Consider the following 25,878-nt stretch of genomic DNA (forward strand, 5'->3'; position numbering starts at 1 on the left):
TTATCACATCTATGATCACATCTGAATTACCCCCTTAGTCCTCTGAAGCCGGCAGGGAGGGACCGCTGTCTGCCGGGATACCCGTGCGCCATCTGCGTGTAGGGGACTTTTCTCGGTTATTAAGACCTGAGATTTGCACTTTAATCACCTGGTCTAAGGTTGCAGTGGAGAGAATGCATATAGCAGCGGGCGGAGGTGGAACACCTGGCACGTGCAGTCCAGACGCCTGAACTCTGCATCTGCTTGTCAGGCAGAAGTATCATTAGAGAAGTCCACGCATCTTATAACGTCACTGCCAGCTCTTCCTCTGGGGCCTCAGACATAGGGAGGGGACCCCGTACAGCACAGAGGTAATGACACCCATAGTAACGGGGCATCTTATAACGTCACTGCCAGCTCTTCCTCTGGGGCCTCAGACATAGGGAGGGGGACCCCGTACAGCACAGAGGTAATGACGCCCATAGTAACGGGGCATCTTATAACGTCACTGCCAGCTCTTCCTCTGGGGAGTCAGACATAGGGAGGGGGACCCCGTACAGCACAGAGCTAATGACGCCCATAGTAACGGGGCATCTTATAACGTCACTGCCAGCTCTTCCTCTGCGGCGTCAGACATAGGGACGGGGACCCCGTACAGCACAGAGGTAATGATGCCCATAGTAACGGGGCATCTTATAACGTCACTGCCAGCTCTTCCTCTGGGGAGTCAGACATAGGGAGGGGGACCCCGTACAGCACAGAGGTAATGACGCCCATAGTAACGGGGCATCTTATAACGTCACTGCCAGCTCTTCCTCTGGGGCCTCAGACATAGGGAGGGGGACCCCGTACAGCACAGAGGTAATGACGCTCATAGTAATGGGGCATCTTATAACGTCACTGCCAGCTCTTCCTCTGGGGAGTCAGACATAGGGAGGGAGACCCCGTACAGCACAGAGGTAATGACGCCCATAGTAACGGGGCATCTTATAACGTCACTGCCAGCTCTTCCTCTGGGGAGTCAGACATAGGGAGGGGGACCCCGTACAGCACAGAGGTAATGACGCCCATAGTAACGGGGCATCTTATAACGTCCCTGCCAGCACTTCCTCTGGGGCGTCAGACATAGGGAGGGGGACCCCGTACAGCACAGAGGTAATGACACCCATAGTAACGGGGCATCTTATAACGTCACTGCCAGCTCTTCCTCTGGGGCCTCAGACATAGGGAGGGGGACCCGTACAGCACAGAGGTAATGACGCTCATAGTAACGGGGCATCTTATAACGTCACTGCCAGCTCTTCCTCTGGGGCCTCAGACATAGGGAGGGGAACCCCGTACTGCACAGAGGTAATGACGCCCATAGTAACGGGGCATCTTATAATGTCACTGCCAGCTCTTACTCTGGGGCGTCAGACATAGGGAGGGGGACCCCTTACAGCACAGAGGTAATGACGCCCATAGTAACGGGGCATCATATAACGTCACTGCCAGCTCTTCCTCTGGGGCGTCAGACATAGGGAGGGGGACCCCGTACAGCACAGAGGTAATGACGCCTATAGTAACGGGGCATCTTATAACGTCACTGCCAGCTCTTCCTCTGGGGCGTCAGACATAGGGAGGGGGACCCCGTACAGCACAGAGGTAATGACGCCCATAGTAACGGGGCATCTTATAACGTCACTGCCAGCTCTTCCTCTGGGGAGTCAGACATAGGGAGGGGGACCCCGTACAGCACAGAGGTAATGACGCCCGTAGTAACGGGGCATCTTATAACGTCACTGCCAGCTCTTCCTCTGGGGAGTCAGACATAGGGAGGAGGACCCCGTACAGCACAGAGGTAATGACGCCCATAGTAATGGGGCATCTTATAACGTCACTGCCAGCTCTTCCTCTGGGGAGTCAGACATAGGGAGGGGGACCCCATACAGCAAAGAGGTAATGACGCCCATAGTAACGGGGCATCTTATAACGTCACTTCCAGCTCTTCCTCTGGGACGTCATACATAGGGAGGGGAACCCCGTACTGCACAGAGGTAATGACGCCCATAGTAACGGGGCATCTTATAACGTCACTGCCAGCTCTTCCTCTGGGGAGTCAGACATAGGGAGGGGGACCCCGTACAGCACAGAGGTAATGACGCCTATAGTAACGGGGCATCTTATAACGTCACTGCCAGCTCTTCCTCTGGGGAGTCAGACATAGGGAGAGGGACCCCGTACAGCACAGAGGTAATGACGCCTATAGTAACGGGGCATCTTATAACGTCACTGCCAGCTCTTCCTCTGGGGCGTCAGACATAGGGAGGGGGACCCCGTACAGCACAGAGGTAATGACGCCCATAGTAACGGGGCATCTTATAACGTCACTGCCAGCTCTTCCTCTGGGGCCTCAGACATAGGGAGGGGGACCCCGTACAGCACAGAGGTAATGACGCCCATAGTAACGGGGCATCTTATAACGTCACTGCCAGCTCTTCCTCTGGGGAGTCAGACATAGGGAGGGGGACCCCGTACAGCACAGAGGTAATGACGCCCATAGTAACGGGGCATCTTATAACGTCACTGCCAGCTCTTCCTCTGGGGAGTCAGACATAGGGAGGGGGACCCCGTACAGCACAGAGGTAATGACGCCCATAGTAACGGGGCATCTTATAACGTCACTGCCAGCTCTTCCTCTAGGGCGTCAGACATAGGGAGGGGGACCCCGTACAGCACAGAGGTAATGACGCCCATAGTAACGGGGCATCTTATAACGTCACTGCCAGCTCTTCCTCTGGGGAGTCAGACATAGGGAGGGGGACCCCGTACAGCACAGAGGTAATGACGCCCATAGTAACGTGGCATCTTATAACGTCACTGCCAGCTCTTCCTCTGGGGAGTCAGACATAGGGAGGGGGACCCCGTACAGCACAGAGGTAATGACGCCCATAGTAACGGGGCATCTTATAACGTCACTGCCAGCTCTTCCTCTGGGGAGTCAGACATAGGGAGGGGGACCCCGTACAGCACAGAGGTAATGACGCCCATAGTAACGGGGCATCTTATAACGTCACTGCCAGCTCTTCCTCTGGGGCCTCAGACATAGGGAGGGGGACCCCGTACAGCACAGAGGTAATGACGCCCATAGTAACGGGGCATCTTATAACGTCACTGCCAGCTCTTCCTCTGGGGAGTCAGACATAGGGAGGGGGACCCCGTACTGCACAGAGGTAATGACGCCCATAGTAACGGGGCATCTTATAACGTCACTGCCAGCTCTTCCTCTAGGGCGTCAGACATAGGGAGGGGGACCCCGTACAGCACAGAGGTAATGACGCCCATAGTAACGGGGCATCTTATAACGTCACTGCCAGCTCTTCCTCTGGGGAGACAGACATAGGGAGGGGGACCCCGTACAGCACAGAGGTAATGACGCCCATAGTAACGGGGCATCTTATAACGTCACTGCCAGCTCTTCCTCTGGGGAGTCAGACATAGGGAGGGGGACCCCGTACAGCACAGAGGTAATGACGCCCATAGTAACGGGGCATCTTATAACGTCACTGCCAGCTTTTCCTCTGGGGCCTCAGACATAGGGAGGGGGACCCCGTACAGCACAGAGTTAATGACGCCCATAGTAACGGGGCATCTTATAACGTCACTGCCAGCTCTTCCTCTGGGGCCTCAGACATAGGGAGGGGGACCCCGTACAGCACAGAGGTAATGACGCCCATAGTAACGGGGCATCTTATAACGTCACTGCCCGATCTTCCTCTGGGGAGACAGACATAGGGAGGGGGACCCCGTACAGCACAGAGGTAATGACACCCATAGTAACGGGGCATCTTATAACGTCACTGCCAGATCTTCCTCTGGGGAGTCAGACATAGGGAGGGGGACCCCGTACAGCACAGAGGTAATGACGCCCATAGTAACGGGGCATCTTATAACGTCACTGCCAGCTCTTCCTCTGGGGCGTCAGACATAGGGAGAGGGACCCCGTACAGCACAGAGGTAATGACGCCCATAGTAACGGGGCATCTTATAACGTCACTGCCAGCTTTTCCGCTGGGGCCTCAGACATAGGGAGGGGGACCCCGTACAGCACAGAGTTAATGACGCCCATAGTAACGGGGCATCTTATAACGTCACTGCCAGCTCTTCCTCTGGGGCTTCAGACATAGGGAGGGGGACCCCGTACAGCACAGAGGTAATGACGCCCATAGTAACGGGGCATCTTATAACGTCACTGCCAGCTCTTCCTCTGGGGAGTCAGACATAGGGAGGGGGACCCCGTACAGCACAGAGGTAATGACGCCCATAGTAACGGGGCATCTTATAATGTCACTGCCAGCTCTTCCTCTGGGGCGTCAGACATAGGGAGGGGGACCCCGTACTGCACAGAGGTAATGACACCCATAGTAACGGGGCATCTTATAACGTCACTGCCAGGTCTTCCTCTGGGGAGTCAGACATAGGGAGGGGGACCCCGTACTGCACAGAGGTAATGACGCCCATAGTAACGGGGCATCTTATAACGTCACTGCCAGGTCTTCCTCTGGGGAGTCAGACATAGGGAGGGGGACCCCGTACAGCACAGAGGTAATGACGCCCATAGTAACGGGGCATCTTATAACGTCACTGCCAGCTCTTCCTCTGGGGAGTCAGACATAGGGAGGGGGACCCTGTACAGCACAGAGGTAATGACGCCCATAGTAACGGGGCATCTTATAACGTCACTGCCAGCTCTTCCTCTGGGGCCTCAGACATAGGGAGGGGGACCCCGTACAGCACAGAGGTAATGACGCCCATAGTAACGGGGCATCTTATAACGTCACTGCCAGCTCTTCCTCTGGGGAGTCAGACGTAGGGAGGGGGACCCCGTACTGCACAGAGGTAATGACGCCTATAGTAACGGGGCATCTTATAACGTCACTGCCAGATCTTCCTCTGGGGAGACAGACATAGGGAGGGGGACCCCGTACAGCACAGAGGTAATGACGCCTATAGTAACGGGGCATCTTATAACGTCACTGCCAGCTCTTCCTCTGGGGAGTCAGACATAGGGAGGGGGACCCCGTACAGCAAAGAGGTAATGACGCCCATAGTAACGGGGCATCTTATAACGTCACTGCCAGCTCTTCCTCTGGGGCGTCAGACATAGGGAGGGGACCCCGTACAGCACAGAGGTAATGACGCCCATAGTAACGGGGCATCTTATAACGTCACTGCCAGCTCTTCCTCTGGGGCCTCAGACATAGGGAGGGGGACCCCGTACAGCACAGAGGTAATGACGCCCATAGTAACGGGGCATCATATAACGTCACTGCCAGCTCTTCCTCTGGGGCGTCAGACATAGGGAGGGGGACCCCGTACTGCACAGAGGTAATGACGCCCGTAGTAACGGGGCATCTTATAACGTCACTGCCAGCTCTTCCTCTGGGGCGTCAGACATAGGGAGGGGGACCCCGTACAGCACAGAGGTAATGACGCCCATAGTAACGGGGCATCTTATAACGTCACTGCCAGCTCTTCCTCTGGGGAGTCAGACATAGGGAGGGGGACCCCGTACTGCACAGAGGTAATGACGCCCATAGTAACGGGGCATCTTATAACGTCACTGCCAGCTCTTCCTCTGGGGCGTCAGACATAGGGAGGGGGACCCCGTTCAGCACAGAGGTAATGACGCCCATAGTAACGGGGCATCTTATAACGTCACTGCCAGCTCTTCCTCTGGGGCGTCAGACATAGGGAGGGGGACCCCGTACTGCACAGAGGTAATGACGCCCGTAGTAACGGGGCATCTTATAACGTCACTGCCAGCTCTTCCTCTGGGGAGTCAGACATAGGGAGGGGGACCCCGTACAGCACTGAGGTAATGACGCCCATAGTAACGGGGCATCTTATAACGTCACTGCCAGCTCTTCCTCTGGGGCGTCAGTCATAGGGAGGGGGACCCCGTACTGCACAGAGGTAATGACGCCCATAGTAACGGGACATCTTATAACGTCACTGCCAGCTCTTCCTCTGGGGCGTCAGACATAGGGAGGGGGACCCCGTACAGCACAGAGGTAATGACGCCCATAGTAACGGGGCATCTTATAACGTCACTGCCAGCTTTTCCGCTGGGGCCTCAGACATAGGGAGGGGGACCCCGTACAGCACAGAGTTAATGACGCCCATAGTAACGGGGCATCTTATAACGTCACTGCCAGCTCTTCCTCTGGGGCTTCAGACATAGGGAGGGGGACCCCGTACAGCACAGAGGTAATGACGCCCATAGTAACGGGGCATCTTATAACGTCACTGCCAGCTCTTCCTCTGGGGCTTCAGACATAGGGAGGGGGACCCCGTACAGCACAGAGGTAATGACGCCCATAGTAACGGGGCATCTTATAACGTCACTGCCAGCTCTTCCTCTGGGGAGTCAGACATAGGGAGGGGGACCCCGTACAGCACAGAGGTAATGACGCCCATAGTAACGGGGCATCTTATAATGTCACTGCCAGCTCTTCCTCTGGGGCGTCAGACATAGGGAGGGGGACCCCGTACTGCACAGAGGTAATGACACCCATAGTAACGGGGCATCTTATAACGTCACTGCCTGGTCTTCCTCTGGGGAGTCAGACATAGGGAGGGGGACCCCGTACTGCACAGAGGTAATGACGCCCATAGTAACGGGGCATCTTATAACGTCACTGCCAGGTCTTCCTCTGGGGAGTCAGACATAGGGAGGGGGACCCCGTACAGCACAGAGGTAATGACGCCCATAGTAACGGGGCATCTTATAACGTCACTGCCAGCTCTTCCTCTGGGGAGTCAGACATAGGGAGGGGGACCCCGTACTGCACAGAGGTAATGACGCCCATAGTAACGGGGCATCTTATAACGTCACTGCCAGCTCTTCCTCTGGGGCGTCAGACATAGGGAGGGGGACCCCGTTCAGCACAGAGGTAATGACGCCCATAGTAACGGGGCATCTTATAACGTCACTGCCAGCTCTTCCTCTGGGGCGTCAGACATAGGGAGGGGGACCCCGTACTGCACAGAGGTAATGACGCCCGTAGTAACGGGGCATCTTATAACGTCACTGCCAGCTCTTCCTCTGGGGAGTCAGACATAGGGAGGGGGACCCCGTACAGCACTGAGGTAATGACGCCCATAGTAACGGGGCATCTTATAACGTCACTGCCAGCTCTTCCTCTGGGGCGTCAGTCATAGGGAGGGGGACCCCGTACTGCACAGAGGTAATGACGCCCATAGTAACGGGACATCTTATAACGTCACTGCCAGCTCTTCCTCTGGGGCGTCAGACATAGGGAGGGGGACCCCGTACAGCACAGAGGTAATGACGCCCATAGTAACGGGGCATCTTATAACGTCACTGCCAGCTCTTCCTCTGGGGAGTCAGACATAGGGAGGGGGACCCCGTACTGCACAGAGGTAATGACGCCCATAGTAACGGGGCATCTTATAACGTCACTGCCAGCTCTTCCTCTGGGGAGTCAGACATAGGGAGGGGGACCCCGTACTGCACAGAGGTAATGACGCCCATAGTAACGGGGCATCTTCTAACGTCACTGCCAGCTCTTCCTCTGGGGCCTCAGACATAGGGAGGGGGACCCCGTACAGCACAGAGGTAATGACGCCCATAGTAACGGGGCATCTTATAACGTCACTGCCAGCTCTTCCTCTGGGGAGTCAGACATAGGGAGGGGGACCCCGTACTGCACAGAGGTAATGACGCCCATAGTAACGGGGCATCTTCTAACGTCGCTACCAGCTCTTCCTCTGGGGCGTCAGACATAGGGATGGGGACCCCGTACTGCACAGAGGTAATGACGCCCATAGTAACGGGTTGGGGATGGCTTGTCACATTTTCCTCTCACAAGGTGGAACAATCCTCCTGACATTGCTATATAGGAGTCACTGGGCCGGGTCCTTCCCTTTCTTTTTCATCCACTAGGGGTCACTGGAGTACTCTTGGGATATGGACGGCTTCCGCAGGAACAGGGCACTGAATATTTAAATTTAGTAACTCTCCTCCCCTCCATATTCCCAGAGTACCTCAGTGTTTTTTCTGTGCTCGAAGTAGCAACAAGGCTTGTGTGGAGCTCAACCACACTTATTTTGAATATTTTCTTTTTCTTTTTCTTTTACTTTTTATTTTTACTAAACAATATCCACAACCCTTCCCCCCTTCCAAAAGGCGTGGGTCAGGAATTGTGGAAGCTGCTGCATGCAGCTCTTGGCATGTCGGTCCTCGCTACAGAGCACCCTCTTAGCCTACAGGCAACTCAGTTACTGAGACTGCAGGAGGGAGACAGCACTTACTAAAAAGCCCTGTCACAGCCTCCACCATCAGCATAAGGTAAGGGGCACTGCTCCTTTTATTTATATTGCTGGGGGTAGGGGCGGTCAGCTCACGCAGCCGCCCGCCATGTGGGGTCGGAACAGTTTTCTATTTTATCCTTAGCCCTGCGCCGCTGCTGCCACGGTCACTCCCGGCCGCCCGCCAGCGCCGGCCACTACCCAGCCCCGGACTGCTAGGGCTAGCAGCCGCCGCTGGGCGCTCTCCATCGCTCCCCAACGCTCGGCTCTCTGCGCCGCTGCTCTCCCCCTCCCTTCCGCTTCAGAGCTCCGGGCCGCGAACGCCGGCTGGCGCGGCTCTGTCTGCCGGGAGAGGAGAGAGGGGAGACTGACCGCGGTCAGTGCGTGCTGCCGCGGTCCATGTGTGAAGGGGAGGTCGCGCGGGAGGGAAGAGGATTGTGCCCGCATAGACGCGAGAGGCCCCATAAACTAAGCTGCATTTTCATGCAGCAGCACATTATCTACACAGCACACCGTCACGTTCAGGCTTTTAAGCCTGTATTGCATATAGCTTTAAATAGATGGGTATATATATGCATGTGTATTTGGATATATGTATATATATATATATATATATATATATATATATATATATATATTTATATATATATGTATATGTGTTGTCTGTGTATGTGTATATATATATATTATATATAGATATATAAAATGGATGTAGGTATATATATCTTTGTATACAAAATAAAAAAAATAAAAAAAAAAGCACATGGCAGGACGCCATTTTAACTCTACTTCCTGCTTCTTTTTTCAGGAAGTTGCTGTCCTACTACACCCGGCCATCGGATGGAGCATGGGTGTTACTAGGAATTTTGCACAGGTTTCATGTAGTGTAGAACATGTGCAATACACTTCAGGCTTATATACACTTTAGTAACATTTCCTGAGTCGTGGGACTTGTTTCTCTTTGTGTACTTGTCTGTCTCTGTAGCTAATGCTAAATCGAAAGCAGCTTCACTACAACGTGTGTGTCCAGGGATCTACCACATGCACTATATGTTTGTAAATACAGCTACACATACGTTCCCTTCCCCTCAGCCTCCATACCAAGGCTGGAGGATGTAATGTCGGGTTTACAATCGAAAATGGCCACGCCATGTAAGGAACGTGAATCAGCGAGATCTGAAGCTAAGGCAATGCCTCCTGAGATGCCAGTAGAGGCTCAGGAGACGTTCAGGACTTTGCACAAAGGTCTAGCTCTATTCCGGAAAATAGTTATCATTTCTCTTATAACTTCCCATTTTCAGGTATGTTGCGTTATGAAGACCTCCTATCGCATGACGAATATGAGGAGGTGAGGTGTGCCAGTAGTCAGATTATTTGCTAAACAACAGAGAACTCCAGTGTGTGTTCCTTATTCAGATTCTCTTCATAAACCAGAGTCTATGAATGGGAAAATCCACCGGCTGTGGATTCGCTGGTGTCAAACCTTTCACAGAGTTACCCATTCCAACTGCTACTACGCTTAAAAACCAGTCAGTGTAAGCTAGAAGCTATACTAAAGTCAATGTATACAGCAGCCGGGGTGTTGCTTAGACCTACTTTAGGGGGAATTTGGGAGAATAAGGCTGTAGTTGCGTGGAACACAGCTCAGTTCAGCCTACAGAAAGACCACCTTATAATTCTCTCATCACATCTGTGAATCTGCTGAGTATCTAGGTACGGCTTCTATGGACGTCGGCCAGGTTTGTTATCGCCGTTCAGCTTCACTAGCTCCGGCACGACGTACCCTCTGGCTGCGTTCTTAGCAGACGGAGGCGGAGGTTAAATGTGGTATAGAAGCGTTACCTTGCACTGGCAAGAAATTGTTTGGTCCTGAAGTGGACATATGGATTTCTGCGGTACATAGACGGTAATACTCTGAACCAGCGTTCCAATCCTTTAGACCTTTCAAGGCCGTGATACAGGAACAACCACCCACGGTAGATGTGGTAGAGGACGTGGTTTCAACAAACCAACACCAGTCGTCCGGACGCTAAGGTCACAGACAAGCCAGTGGCATGACGGGCTCCCAGCCCATCAGTTGTGGGGGCACACCTTCAGACGTTCCTTTTGGCGTGGTTCCAGACATCCACAGATGGTGGATCAGCAGTTTAGTGTAAAAAGGTTACAAATTAGAGTTAGACTGTCTCCCACAACTGCGGTTTTTCAAGACTACCTCTGTCGGACGACAAGAGGGCGGTTCTGTAATTTGCCATTCAGTCTCTGCTGGATTCCGCAGTTTGATTCCGGTCCCTGTACAAAAACAAGTTCAGGGTTATTATTCCAGTCTGTTTGTGGCACCAAAGCCGGATAGATCGGTCAGGCCAATATTGAACTTAAAGGGTCTCAATCAGTACGTCACTTACTACAGATTCAAGTTGGAATCTCTGTGGTCTGTAATTGCAGGTTTAGAGCCACAAGAATTCAGGGATTGCGCTGGATCTCAAGGATGCGTGCTTACACATTCCGATTTGGCCACCTCATCAGAGGTTCTTGCGTTTTGCGATACGGCAGAACCATTACCAGTTTCAGGCTCTACCGTTTGGCCTCTCGTCAGCGCCTCGGGTATTCACCAAAGTGATGTCTGTGATGATAGCTCATCTCAGATCCCTGGGAGTGACAATAGTTCCGTACTTAGACGATCTGCTCATCAAAGCTCCGTCTCAACAGACGCTCCTCCAACATGCGCTGCTAACGTACAATGTACTAGTTCAGCACGGTTGGATTGTCAACTTCAAGAAATCACATCTACTTCCGTCTCAACGACTTCAATTCCTGGGCATGATTCTCGATACGGTAAATCAAAGAATTTACCTCCCAAAACAGAACGTACAGATTATTCGTCATCTGGTACAATTAGTGCTCAAGCCACGCACAGTCTCGGTACATTTGTGCATTCGCCTCTTAGGCACAATGGTGGCGGCTTTCGAAGCGCTTCAGTTCGGAAGATTTCACTTGCGTCCTTTTCAACTGGATGTGCTCGCACAGTGGTCGGGCTCGCATCTGCAGATTCACCGGAGGGTGAGGTTGTCTCCACGGGCCAGAGTATCTCTACTCTGGTGGCTCAACGTACACAATCTAACCGCAGGGAAACGGTTCGGCGCCTGGAATTGGATAATTCTAACGTCGGACGCCAGTTTCAGAGGTTGGGGAGCTGTGGTTCAAATTGGTCAGCTCCAGGGTCTCTGGGCGGATCACGAAAGATTGCTGTCTATAAATGTCCTGGAACTCCGGGCAATTTACAATGTGCTACGACAAGCAGTGCACATGCTTCGGTCTCACTGTCCAGGTGCAGTCAGACAACACGATGGCGGTCGCGTGCATTAACAAACAAGGAGGAACGAGAAGCCGCATGGCCATGCGAGAAGTAGCTTGAATCCTCATTTGGGCCGAGCATCACCAAGTGGTATTGTCGGCAGTGTTCATTCCGGGAGTGGACAACTGGGAGGCGAATTATCTTAGCCGTCGGGAATTTCATCCAGAAAAATGGCCATTAAATCCAGAAGTGTTTCGCATGTTGGTCCAAAGGTGGGGTTACCCTCAAGTGGACCTGATGGCATCTCGCCACAATCACCAAACGCCCCAGTATGGGTCCAGAATGAGAGATCCAAAGGCAGTGGCGGTGGATGCTCTCACAATCGCGTGACAGTACAGCCACGTGTATCTGTTTCCACCGTTTCCGCTGTTCCCTCTGTTGCTAAAACAGAGAGTCCGCCACAGTCATACTAGTGGCGCCTCATTGGCCTCGGTGAGCTTGGTTCTCGGATCTCCGCGGATTTCTCGCAGGCGATCTTTGGCCGCTCTCACTCCGTCCGGTCCTGTTACAACAGGGTCTGTTCCTTTACCCCGATTTAGCGCGGCTGTGTTTCATGGGGTGGCTGTTGAGACCGCCCTCTTAGGAACAAAAGGCATTCCACAATCGGTTATACCAACCATGTTACGTGCTAGGAAGCCAGTTATGGCAGCTCATTATTACAAAATTTGGCGTGCATATATAGGTTGGTGTGAAGCTTGGAAGTTTCCGACATCATCTTTCAAGTTATCCCGTCTTTTGTTATTTCTACAGACGGGGTTAGATGGAGGACTGCGTTTATCTACACTAAAAGTGCAGGTATCTGCTTTGTCAATTTACTTTCAAAGAATATTGGCTCTATTGCCGTCTCACACACCGTTTCTGCAAGGTGTTCTCAGAGTACAGCCTCCATTCATTCCACCTACAGCGCCATGGGACTTGAATCTGGTTTTAGATTTTGTACAGCTTCATACTTTGAACCCTTACATTAAGTGGATGTTAAGTTTCTCATTTGGAAAACGATTTTTTTCTCCTAGCCTTAGCTTCAGCAAGGCGTGTTTCAGATTTGGGTGCATTGGCATGCAAGCCACTGTTTGTAGTGTTTCATGATGACAGAGCGGAGCTTCGTACGAATCCCGCTTTCTGGCAAAAGGTAGTGTCATATGTTCACATCAATCAACCAATAGTAGTTCCTGTGTTAACAGGACAGTCTGGAACTTTGGATGTGGTACGCGCATTACGCGTTTATGTGTCCCGAACGTCTACAGTTTGTAAGACGGATACGTTGTTTGTTCTCTATGATGCTGCCAAAATGGGTTGGCCAGCTTCTAAGCAGACCTTATCCAGATGGATTATACTGACCATACGTCAGGCTTACCTTCATGCTAGGTTACAGCCGCCTACATCAGTAACAGCTCTTTCCACACGTTCTGTGGAAACTTCAGGGGCAGCTGGTCGTGGGGTTTCTACGACGCAGAATTGCCTTGCGGCTACATAGTCATCAGTGCACACGTTTGTGCGCTTTTACAAGTTAATGCGTTTGCGGCATCAGCATCTAGCTTTGGCCGCCTAGTGTTACAGGTGCCAAACAGCTCTCCCGCCCACGAGGGAAGCTTTGGTACGTCCCAAGAGTACTTCAGTGACCCCTAGTGGATGAAAAAGAAAATAGGATTTTGGTACTTACCAGGTAAATCCTTTTCTTTGAATCCATAGGGGGCACTGGACGCCCACCCAGAGCAGTTTTATCTAGTTTGTGGTAAGTTCAGGGGATCTTATGGTAACACGTTCTCACCGACTGGTTCAAGTTTTCAAGTTCTATCGGTTATAGTGTCAACTGTTTAGTTGTCAGTAACGTTATGTGTCAACTTTAATGTTGTCTGTTATGTTATAATGTTATATGTAATTCTCCATTGTCAACCTCTATAGCTCCTGCTCAGCTCAGTAAAAAACACTGAGGTACTCTGGGAATATGGAGGGGAGGAGAGTTACTAAATTTAAATATTCAGTGCTGTTTCCTACGGAAGCCGTCCATATCCCAAGAGTACTCCAGTGCCCCCTATGGATTCAAAGAAAAGGATTTACCTGGTAAGTACCAAAATCCTATTTTTACCAACGCTGAAACGTCTTCTGAAGCGTATGTAGAACAGTAGCTGTATATGACCATTATCTGGCCTGTATATCTACATTCCAGTAGCAGAAGTGTCTGACATCCATACTGTCCTTGGTGTTACTATGTTATCATGAATCAGCGTCACGCGGCGCAGTGATCCCTACACCGTGTATTGTGTTCCGCAGGGGCCCGGCCTCCTGGGATAAAGTGACTAGTACCGTTGTGCAGAGCGTTCCGCGAGCTGATCCGCATGGACGCCTTGTATCCTTACGCTGATCCCTGGTAATGTTACGCTGTACTGACTATAGATAGTGCGTGTGTATAATACCTGTGCGTGTGTATTATACATGTGTGTGTGTGTATTATACTTGTGCGTGTGTATTATACATGTGCGTGTGTGTATTATACCTGTGCGTGTGTATTATACATGTGTGTGTGTATTATACCTGTGTGTGTGTATTATACCTGTGTGTGTGTTATACCTGTGTGTGTGTATTATACGTGTGTGTGTGTGTGTGTGTGTGTGTGTGTGTGTGTGTGTGTGTGTGTATTATACCTGTGTGTGTATTATACCTGTGTGTGTGTTATACCTGTGCGTGTGTATTATACCTGTGCGTGTGTATTATACATGTGTGTGTGTATTATACCTGTGTGTGTGTATTATACCTGTGTGTGTGTTATACCTGTGCGTGTGTATTATACGTGTGTGTGTGTGTGTGTGTGTGTGTGTGTGTGTGTGTGTATTATACCTGTGTGTGTGTTATACCTGTGCGTGTGTATTATACCTGTGTGTGTGTTATACCTGTGCGTGTGTATTATACGTGTGTGTGTGTGTATTATACCTGTGTGTGTGTTATACCTGTGCGTGTGTATTATACCTGTGCGTGTGTATTATACGTGTGTGTGTGTGTGTGTGTGTATTATACCTGTGTGTGTGTGTTATACCTGTGCGTGTGTATTATACATGTGCGTGTGTGTATTATACATGTGCGTGTGTGTATTATACTTGTGCGTGTGTATTATACATGTGCGTGTGTGTGTGTATTATACCTGTGCGTGTGTATTATACATGTGCGTGTGTTATACCTGTGCGTGTGCATTATACGTGTGTGTGTGTGTGTGTGTGTGTGTGTATGTGTGTGTGTATTATACTTGTGCGTGTGTATTATACATGTGCGTGTGTGTATTATACATGTGCGTGTGTGTATTATACCTGTGTGCGTGTTATACCTGTGCGTGTGTATTATACGTGTGTGTGTGTGTGTATTATACTTGTGCGTGTGTATTATACATGTGCGTGTGTGTATTATACCTGTGTGTGTGTGTTATACCTGTGCGTGTGTATTATACATGTGTGTGTGTGTATTATACTTGTGCGTGTGTATTATACATGTGCGTGTGTGTATTATACCTGTGTGTGTGTTATACCTGTGCATGTGTATTATACGTGTGTGTGTGCGTGTGTATTATACATGTGCGTGTGTGTATTATACCTGTGTGTGTGTTATACCTGTGTGTGTGTATTATACATGTGTGTGTGTGTGTGTGTATTATACCTGTGCGTGTGTATTATACGTGTGTGTGTGTGTGTGTGTGTGTGTGTGTGTGTGTATTATACCTGTGCGTGTGTATTATACATGTGTGTGTATTATACCTGTGTGTGTGTTATACCTGTGCGTGTGTATTATACATGTGTGTGTATTATACCTGTGTGTGTGTTATACCTGTGCGTGCGTGTGTATTATACATGTGCGTGTGTGTGTATTATACCTGTGCGTGTGTGTGTATTATACCCGTGTGTGTGTATTATTCCTGTGCGTGTGTATTATACCTGTGCGTGTGTGTGTATTATACCTGTGCGTGTGTATTATACATGTGTGTGTGTGTATTATACTTGTGCGTGTGTATTATACATGTGCGTGTGTGTATTATACCTGTGCGTGTGTATTATACATGTGTGTGTGTATTATACCTGTGTGTGTGTATTATACCTGTGTGTGTGTTATACCTGTGTGTGTGTATTATACGTGTGTGTGTGTGTGTGTGTGTGTGTGTGTGTGTGTGTGTATTATACCTGTGTGTGTATTATACCTGTGTGTGTGTTATACCTGTGCGTGTGTATTATACCTGTGCGTGTGTATTATACATGTGTGTGTGTATTATACCTGTGTGTGTGTATTATACCTGTGTGTGTGTTATACCTGTGCGTGTGTATTATACGTGTGTGTGTGTGTGTGTGTGTGTGTGTGTGTATTATACCTGTGTGTGTGTTATACCTGTGCGTGTGTATTATACCTGTGTGTGTGTTATACCTGTGCGTGTGTATTATACGTGTGTGTGTGTGTATTATACCTGTGTGTGTGTTATACCTGTGCGTGTGTATTATACCTGTGCGTGTGTATTATACGTGTGTGTGTGTGTGTGTGTGTGTATTATACCTGTGTGTGTGTGTTATACCTGTGCGTGTGTATTATACATGTGCGTGTGTGTATTATACATGTGCGTGTGTGTATTATACTTGTGCGTGTGTATTATACATGTGCGTGTGTGTGTGTATTATACCTGTGCGTGTGTATTATACATGTGCGTGTGTTATACCTGTGCGTGTGCATTATACGTGTGTGTGTGTGTGTGTGTGTGTGTGTATGTGTGTGTGTATTATACTTGTGCGTGTGTATTATACATGTGCGTGTGTGTATTATACATGTGCGTGTGTGTATTATACCTGTGTGCGTGTTATACCTGTGCGTGTGTATTATACGTGTGTGTGTGTGTGTATTATACTTGTGCGTGTGTATTATACATGTGCGTGTGTGTATTATACCTGTGTGTGTGTGTTATACCTGTGCGTGTGTATTATACATGTGTGTGTGTGTATTATACTTGTGCGTGTGTATTATACATGTGCGTGTGTGTATTATACCTGTGTGTGTGTTATACCTGTGCATGTGTATTATACGTGTGTGTGTGCGTGTGTATTATACATGTGCGTGTGTGTGTATTATACCTGTGCGTGTGTGTGTATTATACCCGTGTGTGTGTATTATTCCTGTGCGTGTGTATTATACCTGTGCGTGTGTGTGTATTATACCTGTGCGTGTGTATTATACATGTGCGTGTGTGTGTATTATACCTGTGTGTGTGTATTATACCTGCCTGTCTGTCTGTGTGTCTGTCATAGGCCCCACTGCCTGCCTGTCTGTCTGTCATAGACACCACTGCCTGTCTGTCTGTCATAGGCCCCTCTGTCTGTCATATGCCCCACTGTCTGTCTGTCATAGGCCCGCCTGTCTGTCTGTCTGTCATAAGCCACACTGTCTGTCTGTCTGTCATAGGCCCCACTGCCTGTCTGTCTGTCATAGGCCCCACTGCCTGTCTGTCTGTCTGTCATAGACCCCACTGCCTGTCTGTCTGTCTGTCATAGGCCCCACTGCCTGTCTGTCTGCCATAGGCCCCACTGCCTGTCTGTCTGTCATAGGCCCCACTGTCTGTCTGTCATAGGCCCCACTGTCTGTCTGTCTGTCATAGGCCCCACTGTCTGTCTGTCATAGGCCCCACTGTCTGTCTGTCTGTCATAGGCCCCCTGCCTGCCTGTCTGTCATAGGCCCCACTGTCTGTCTGTCTGTCATAGGCCCCACTGTCTGCCTGTCTGTCATAGGCCCCACTGTCTGTCTGTCTGTCATAGGCCCCACTGCCTGTCTGTCTGTCTGTCATAGACCCCACTGCCTGTCTGTCTGTCTGTCTGTCATAGGCCCCACTGCCTGTCTGTCTGCCATAGGCCCCACTGCCTGTCTGTCTGTCATAGGCCCCACTGTCTGTCTGTCTGTCTGTCATAGGCCCCACTGTCTGTCTGTCATAGGCCCCACTGTCTGTCTGTCTGTCATAGGCCCCCTGCCTGCCTGTCTGTCATAGGCCCCACTGTCTGTCTGTCTGTCATAGGCCCCACTGTCTGCCTGTCTGTCATAGGCCCCACTGTCTGTCTGTCTGCCATAGGCCCCACTGCCTGTCTGTCATAGGCCCCACTGCCTGTCTGTCTGTCTGTCTGTCTGCCATAGGCCCCACTGCCTGTCTGTCTGTCATAGGCCCCACTGCCTGTCTGTCATAGGCCCCACTGCCTGTCTGTCTGTCTATCTGTCATAGGCCCCCTGCCTGCCTGTCTGTCATAGGCCCCACTGTCTGTCTGTCTGCCATAGGCCCCACTGCCTGCCTGCCTGTCTGTCATAGGCCCCACTGCCTGTCTGTCTATCTGTCATAGGCCCCACTGCCTGTCTGTCTGTCATAGGCCCCACTGCTTGTCTGTCATAGGCCCCACTGCCTGTCTGTCTGCCATAGGCCCCACTGCCTGTCTGTCTGTCATAGGCCCCACTGCCTGTCTGTCATAGGCCCCACTGCCTGTCTGTCTGTCTGTCTGCCATAGGCCCCACTGTCTATCTGTCATAGGCCCCCTGCCTGTCTGTCTGTCATAGGCCCCCTGCCTGTCTGTCTGTCATAGGCCCACTGCCTGTCGTGTCTGCCATAGGCCCCACTGCCTGTCTGTCTGTCATAGGCCCCACTGCCTGTCTGTCATAGGCCCCACTGCCTGTCTGTCATAGGCCCCACTGCCTGCCTGTCTGTCTGTCTGTCTGCCATAGGCGCCACTGCCTGCCTGCCTGTCTGTCTGTCATAGGCCCCACTGCCTGCCTGTCTGTCTGTCATAGGCCCCCTGCCTGTCTGTCTGTCATAGGCCTCACTGCCTGTCTGTCTGTCTGCCATAGGCCCCACTGCCTGACTGTCTGTCATGGACCCCCCTGCCTGTCTGTCTGTCATAGGCCCCCCTGCCTGTCTGTCTATCATAGGCCACCCTGCCTGTCTGTCATAGGCCCCACTGTCTGTCTGTCATAGGCCCGCCTGTCTGTCTGTCATAGACCCCACTGCCTGTCTGTCTGTCATAGGCCCCCCTGCCTGTCTGTCTGTCATAGGCCCCCCTGCCTGTCTGTCTGTCATAGGCCCCCCTGCCTGTCTGTCTGTCATAGGCCCCACTGCCTGCCTGTCTGTCTGCCATAGGCCCCACTGCCTGTCTGTCATAGGCCCCACTGCCTGTCTGTCTGTCTGTCTGCCATAGGCCCCACTGCCTGTCTGTCTGTCATAGGCCCCACTGCCTGTCTGTCATAGGCCCCACTGCCTGTCTGTCTGTCTATCTGTCATAGGCCCCCTGCCTGCCTGTCTGTCATAGGCCCCACTGTCTGTCTGTCTGCCATAGGCCCCACTGCCTGCCTGCCTGTCTGTCATAGGCCCCACTGCCTGTCTGTCTATCTGTCATAGGCCCCACTGCCTGTCTGTCTGTCATAGGCCCCACTGCTTGTCTGTCATAGGCCCCACTGCCTGTCTGTCTGCCATAGGCCCCACTGCCTGTCTGTCTGTCATAGGCCCCACTGCCTGTCTGTCATAGGCCCCACTGCCTGTCTGTCTGTCTGTCTGCCATAGGCCCCACTGTCTATCTGTCATAGGCCCCCTGCCTGTCTGTCTGTCATAGGCCCCCTGCCTGTCTGTCTGTCATAGGCCCACTGCCTGTCGTGTCTGCCATAGGCCCCACTGCCTGTCTGTCTGTCATAGGCCCCACTGCCTGTCTGTCATAGGCCCCACTGCCTGTCTGTCATAGGCCCCACTGCCTGCCTGTCTGTCTGTCTGTCTGCCATAGGCGCCACTGCCTGCCTGCCTGTCTGTCTGTCATAGGCCCCACTGCCTGCCTGTCTGTCTGTCATAGGCCCCCTGCCTGTCTGTCTGTCATAGGCCTCACTGCCTGTCTGTCTGTCTGCCATAGGCCCCACTGCCTGACTGTCTGTCATGGACCCCCCTGCCTGTCTGTCTGTCATAGGCCCCCCTGCCTGTCTGTCTATCATAGGCCACCCTGCCTGTCTGTCATAGGCCCCACTGTCTGTCTGTCATAGGCCCGCCTGTCTGTCTGTCATAGACCCCACTGCCTGTCTGTCTGTCATAGGCCCCCCTGCCTGTCTGTCTGTCATAGGCCCCCCTGCCTGTCTGTCTGTCATAGGCCCCCCTGCCTGTCTGTCTGTCATAGGCCCCACTGTCTGTCTGTCTGTCATAGGCCCCACTGCCTGTCTGTCTGCCATAGGCCCCACTGCCTGTCTGTCTGTCATAGGCCCCCTGCCTGACTGTCTGTCATAGGCCCCACTGCCTGTCTGTCTGTCATAGGCCCCACTGTCTGTCATAGGCCCCACTGGCTGTCTGTCTATCTGTCATAGGCCCCACTGCCTGCCTGTCTGTTTGCCATAGGCCCCACTGTTTGTCTGTGATAGGCCCCCTGCCTGTCTGTCTGTCTGTCATAGGCCCCCATGCCTGTCTATCTGTCATAGGCCCCACTGCCTGTCTGTCTATCATAGGCCCCACTGCCTGTCTGTCTGTCTGCCATAGGCACCACTGCCTGTCTGTCTGTCATAGGCCCCACTGCCTGTCTGTCTATCTGTCATAGGCCCCCATGCCTGTCTGTCATAGGCCCCCCTGTCTGTCTGTCTGTCTGTCTGTCATAGGCCCCCCTGCCTGTCTGTCTGTCATAGGCCCCCCTGCCTGTATGTCTGTCTGTCTGTCTGTTATAGGACCCACTGCCTGTCTGTCTGTCATAGCCCCCCCTGCCTGTCTATCTGTCATAGACCCCACTGCCTGTCTGTCTGCCATAGGCCCCACTGCCTGACTGTCTGTCTGTCATAGGCCTCACTGCCTGTCTGTCTGTCTGTCATAGGCCCCACTGCCTGTCTGTCTGTCTGTCTGTCAGTCATAGGCCCGCCTGTCTGTCTGTCTATCATAGGCCCCACTGTCTGCCTGTCTGTCATAGGCCCCACTGCCTGTCTGTCATAGGCCCCACTGCCTGTCTGTCTGTCATAGGCCCCTCTGCCTGTCTGTCTGTCATAGGCCCCACTGCCTGTCTGTCTGTCATAGGCCCCACTGTCTGTCTGTCATAGGCCCCACTGCCTGTCTGTCTGTCATAGGCCCCACTGCCTGTCTGTCTGTCTGTCTGTCATAGGCCTCACTGCCTGTCTGTCATAGGCCCCACTGCCTGTCTGTCTGTATGTCTGCCATAGGCGCCACTGCCTGTCCGTCTATCTGTCATAGGCCCCCTGCCTGCCTGTCTGTCATAGGCCCCACTGTCTGTCTGTCTGCCATAGGCCCCACTGCCTGCCTGCCTGTCTGTCATAGGCCCCACTGCCTGTCTGTCTATCTGTCATAGGCCCCACTGCCTGTCTGTCTGTCATAGGCCCCACTGCTTGTCTGTCATAGGCCCCACTGCCTGTCTGTCTGCCATAGGCCCCACTGCCTGTCTGTCTGTCATAGGCCCCACTGCCTGTCTGTCATAGGCCCCACTGCCTGTCTGTCTGTCTGTCTGCCATAGGCCCCACTGTCTATCTGTCATAGGCCCCCTGCCTGTCTGTCTGTCATAGGCCCCCTGCCTGTCTGTCTGTCATAGGCCCACTGCCTGTCGTGTCTGCCATAGGCCCCACTGCCTGTCTGTCTGTCATAGGCCCCACTGCCTGTCTGTCATAGGCCCCACTGCCTGTCTGTCATAGGCCCCACTGCCTGCCTGTCTGTCTGTCTGTCTGCCATAGGCGCCACTGCCTGCCTGCCTGTCTGTCTGTCATAGGCCCCACTGCCTGCCTGTCTGTCTGTCATAGGCCCCCTGCCTGTCTGTCTGTCATAGGCCTCACTGCCTGTCTGTCTGTCTGCCATAGGCCCCACTGCCTGACTGTCTGTCATGGACCCCCCTGCCTGTCTGTCTGTCATAGGCCCCCCTGCCTGTCTGTCTATCATAGGCCACCCTGCCTGTCTGTCATAGGCCCCACTGTCTGTCTGTCATAGGCCCGCCTGTCTGTCTGTCATAGACCCCACTGCCTGTCTGTCTGTCATAGGCCCCCCTGCCTGTCTGTCTGTCATAGGCCCCCCTGCCTGTCTGTCTGTCATAGGCCCCCCTGCCTGTCTGTCTGTCATAGGCCCCACTGCCTGCCTGTCTGTCTGCCATAGGCCCCACTGCCTGTCTGTCATAGGCCCCACTGCCTGTCTGTCTGTCTGTCTGCCATAGGCCCCACTGCCTGTCTGTCTGTCATAGGCCCCACTGCCTGTCTGTCATAGGCCCCACTGCCTGTCTGTCTGTCTATCTGTCATAGGCCCCCTGCCTGCCTGTCTGTCATAGGCCCCACTGTCTGTCTGTCTGCCATAGGCCCCACTGCCTGCCTGCCTGTCTGTCATAGGCCCCACTGCCTGTCTGTCTATCTGTCATAGGCCCCACTGCCTGTCTGTCTGTCATAGGCCCCACTGCTTGTCTGTCATAGGCCCCACTGCCTGTCTGTCTGCCATAGGCCCCACTGCCTGTCTGTCTGTCATAGGCCCCACTGCCTGTCTGTCATAGGCCCCACTGCCTGTCTGTCTGTCTGTCTGCCATAGGCCCCACTGTCTATCTGTCATAGGCCCCCTGCCTGTCTGTCTGTCATAGGCCCCCTGCCTGTCTGTCTGTCATAGGCCCACTGCCTGTCGTGTCTGCCATAGGCCCCACTGCCTGTCTGTCTGTCATAGGCCCCACTGCCTGTCTGTCATAGGCCCCACTGCCTGTCTGTCATAGGCCCCACTGCCTGCCTGTCTGTCTGTCTGTCTGCCATAGGCGCCACTGCCTGCCTGCCTGTCTGTCTGTCATAGGCCCCACTGCCTGCCTGTCTGTCTGTCATAGGCCCCCTGCCTGTCTGTCTGTCATAGGCCTCACTGCCTGTCTGTCTGTCTGCCATAGGCCCCACTGCCTGACTGTCTGTCATGGACCCCCCTGCCTGTCTGTCTGTCATAGGCCCCCCTGCCTGTCTGTCTATCATAGGCCACCCTGCCTGTCTGTCATAGGCCCCACTGTCTGTCTGTCATAGGCCCGCCTGTCTGTCTGTCATAGACCCCACTGCCTGTCTGTCTGTCATAGGCCCCCCTGCCTGTCTGTCTGTCATAGGCCCCCCTGCCTGTCTGTCTGTCATAGGCCCCCCTGCCTGTCTGTCTGTCATAGGCCCCACTGTCTGTCTGTCTGTCATAGGCCCCACTGCCTGTCTGTCTGCCATAGGCCCCACTGCCTGTCTGTCTGTCATAGGCCCCCTGCCTGACTGTCTGTCATAGGCCCCACTGCCTGTCTGTCTGTCATAGGCCCCACTGTCTGTCATAGGCCCCACTGGCTGTCTGTCTATCTGTCATAGGCCCCACTGCCTGCCTGTCTGTTTGCCATAGGCCCCACTGTTTGTCTGTGATAGGCCCCCTGCCTGTCTGTCTGTCTGTCATAGGCCCCCATGCCTGTCTATCTGTCATAGGCCCCACTGCCTGTCTGTCTATCATAGGCCCCACTGCCTGTCTGTCTGTCTGCCATAGGCACCACTGCCTGTCTGTCTGTCATAGGCCCCACTGCCTGTCTGTCTATCTGTCATAGGCCCCCATGCCTGTCTGTCATAGGCCCCCCTGTCTGTCTGTCTGTCTGTCTGTCTGTCTGTCATAGGCCCCCCTGCCTGTCTGTCTGTCATAGGCCCCCCTGCCTGTATGTCTGTCTGTCTGTCTGTTATAGGACCCACTGCCTGTCTGTCTGTCATAGCCCCCCCTGCCTGTCTATCTGTCATAGACCCCACTGCCTGTCTGTCTGCCATAGGCCCCACTGCCTGACTGTCTGTCTGTCATAGGCCTCACTGCCTGTCTGTCTGTCTGTCATAGGCCCCACTGCCTGTCTGTCTGTCTGTCTGTCAGTCATAGGCCCGCCTGTCTGTCTGTCTATCATAGGCCCCACTGTCTGCCTGTCTGTCATAGGCCCCACTGCCTGTCTGTCATAGGCCCCACTGCCTGTCTGTCTGTCATAGGCCCCTCTGCCTGTCTGTCTGTCATAGGCCCCACTGCCTGTCTGTCTGTCATAGGCCCCACTGTCTGTCTGTCATAGGCCCCACTGCCTGTCTGTCTGTCATAGGCCCCACTGCCTGTCTGTCTGTCTGTCTGTCATAGGCCTCACTGCCTGTCTGTCATAGGCCCCACTGCCTGTCTGTCTGTATGTCTGCCATAGGCGCCACTGCCTGTCCGTCTATCTGTCATAGGCCCCACTGCCTGTCTGTCTGTCATAGGCCCCCTGCCTGTCTGTCTGTCATAGGCCTCACTGCCTGTCTGTCTGTCATAGGCCCCACTGTTTGTCTGTCTGTCATAGGCCCCACTGTCTGTCTGTCTGCCATAGGCCCCACTGCCTGTGTGTCTGTCTGCCATAGGCCCCACTGCCTGTCTGTCTGTCTGTCATAGGCCCCACTGCCTGTCTGTCATAGGCCTCACTGTCTGTCTGTCATAGGCCCCACTGTCTGTCTGTCTGTCTGTCTGTCTGTCATAGGCCCCCATGCCTGTCTCTCTGTCATGGGCCCCACTGCCTGTCTGTCATAGGCCCCACTGCCTGTCTGTCTGTCATAAGCCCCCCTGCCTGTCTGTCATAAGCCCCCCTGTCTGTCTGTCTGTCATAGGCCCCCCCCACCTGCCTGTCTGTCATAGGCCCCCCCTGCCTGCCTGTCATAGCCCCCCCACCTGCCTGTCTGTCATAGGCCCCCCCTGCCTGCCTGTCGTAGCCCCCCCACCTGCCTGTCTGTCTGTCATAGACCCCCCTGCCTGCCTGTCTGCACGTTCCTTAACAGCCTGTCCCCCAGCATCACAGCCTGTCTGTACTGGCCGTAGCCCGGAACTCCCAGGACTACTCCTTCATGCTGTCCCGCGACTCTGTGCTTCTGAAACTGCGACAGTCGTACCGCTGTGTTCCCTGGAACCCTTCCCCCGTCCACTGCTGGACAGGTTAGTGCCGGAGACTGCAGGATTGCCTCTTATCATATGACTTGTATACACACCTATCGTTTATACCTGTAACGCTCCAGATCCTGTGGAACTACAAGCCCCATCATGTTTTACAATAACAGACATTCTGTATAAACGTGCAATGAATGATGTATTATTATTAATACAGACTTTGTAATATGTTCCCTAGATCCCCAGAATATCCTGGACCCCTCGTGTCACAGCCATTCCCTGACTGTCTGCGCCAATCACTCCAGCGCCGCCGATCTGATGCGCAGTGTGCTCTACAAAGCTCATGCCATGTATGACGCAGGGGCCTATCTGCACTGGTACCGGAGATATGGCTGCGAGGACGGCGACTTCCTCGGAGCATTCGATACTCTGCAGTCAGTGGTGAATGAGTACCGCGGCCTGGCGGAGCAGTGACCCCGGCTTATACCTCCATTATGCCACCTGCGCCCTGAACCCTGACGCTGTTACACGTATGTGCTTGTCACTCACTCCGCCACCGCACAGACTCTACTTATTTATTTTTTGTTTTTTTTATACTTAAAGGTTTGTAACTTATTGTTTCTAATAACAGTAATGAGGTAAAAGCGACGTTATTGCCGCAGCTCAGAATGAGTTTTCTGTTTGTTCCTTGGCGAGAACGGTATCACCAATTGCCGCGCCAGCGCCAGAAGGAGAGGACGAGAATATCCGTGTGCTGAGAATTGATGCTGAGTTACGTTACTGCTCAGTGTGACTGACTCTGCTGCTAATTATAATATAATAATGTTCTTATCCCATTGTCCAGGCCGGAAATATTTATTCTTTTTTATACCAAACTTCTACATTTTAAAAGGATGATTAAAATATTTTTATTTAATGAAGTGTGGCGTTGTTACCGCAGGAACCTACTGAGTTACGCACGTACTTCCTCCTTGTATGACTTATCTGCATGTAGCATGTGCTCATTCTAACTAAAGCAGCGCGTCCAATATGGCTGCCTCGCCCGGTGATCTGTGTGGCACAAACAACAAGTATTCTTGTCTTTACCATGAAGTGTCATCAGTTCCGGGAATTGCCTGTTCTGCCCAGTGTGATCCCATGTAGTGCGCCCAACATGGCTGCCTCACCTGTATCCTGCGCACGCCCAACATGGCTGCCTCACCTCTACTACTGCAACCGATGATCCAAAATGGCCGCCACACCCTTTGTAGTATCTCCATGATCTTGGTATTTCATGCATAGCTAAACCTTCTTGTGGTATTCGGTCTTTGGGTCGTCGTCACTTAGGTCGACCACTATTGGTCGACATGCAGTAGATTGACATGGTCAGTAGGTCGATGTGGCA

General features: G+C 52.7%; 1 protein-coding gene across 2 annotated transcripts in view; it reads left to right on the plus strand.

Moving 5' to 3' along the window:
- LOC134928654 (tubulin delta chain-like) overlaps window positions 1–25,410 on the plus strand; it is a 150,983-nt gene extending 125,573 nt beyond the window's left edge. For both annotated transcript variants that reach the window (XM_063924607.1, XM_063924608.1), the window contains exons 9-11: window positions 13,916–13,991; window positions 24,401–24,542; window positions 24,733–25,410. In XM_063924607.1, the coding sequence (XP_063780677.1) occupies window positions 13,916–13,991; window positions 24,401–24,542; window positions 24,733–24,968 (454 nt within the window). In that variant the 3' untranslated portion in view covers window positions 24,969–25,410. The remainder of the gene's footprint in view (window positions 1–13,915; window positions 13,992–24,400; window positions 24,543–24,732) is intronic.
- Window positions 25,411–25,878: the final 468 nt, after the last annotated feature.

This window comes from Pseudophryne corroboree, chromosome 5 (genome assembly GCF_028390025.1).
Source record: "Pseudophryne corroboree isolate aPseCor3 chromosome 5, aPseCor3.hap2, whole genome shotgun sequence".
NCBI lineage: Eukaryota > Metazoa > Chordata > Amphibia > Anura > Myobatrachidae > Pseudophryne > Pseudophryne corroboree.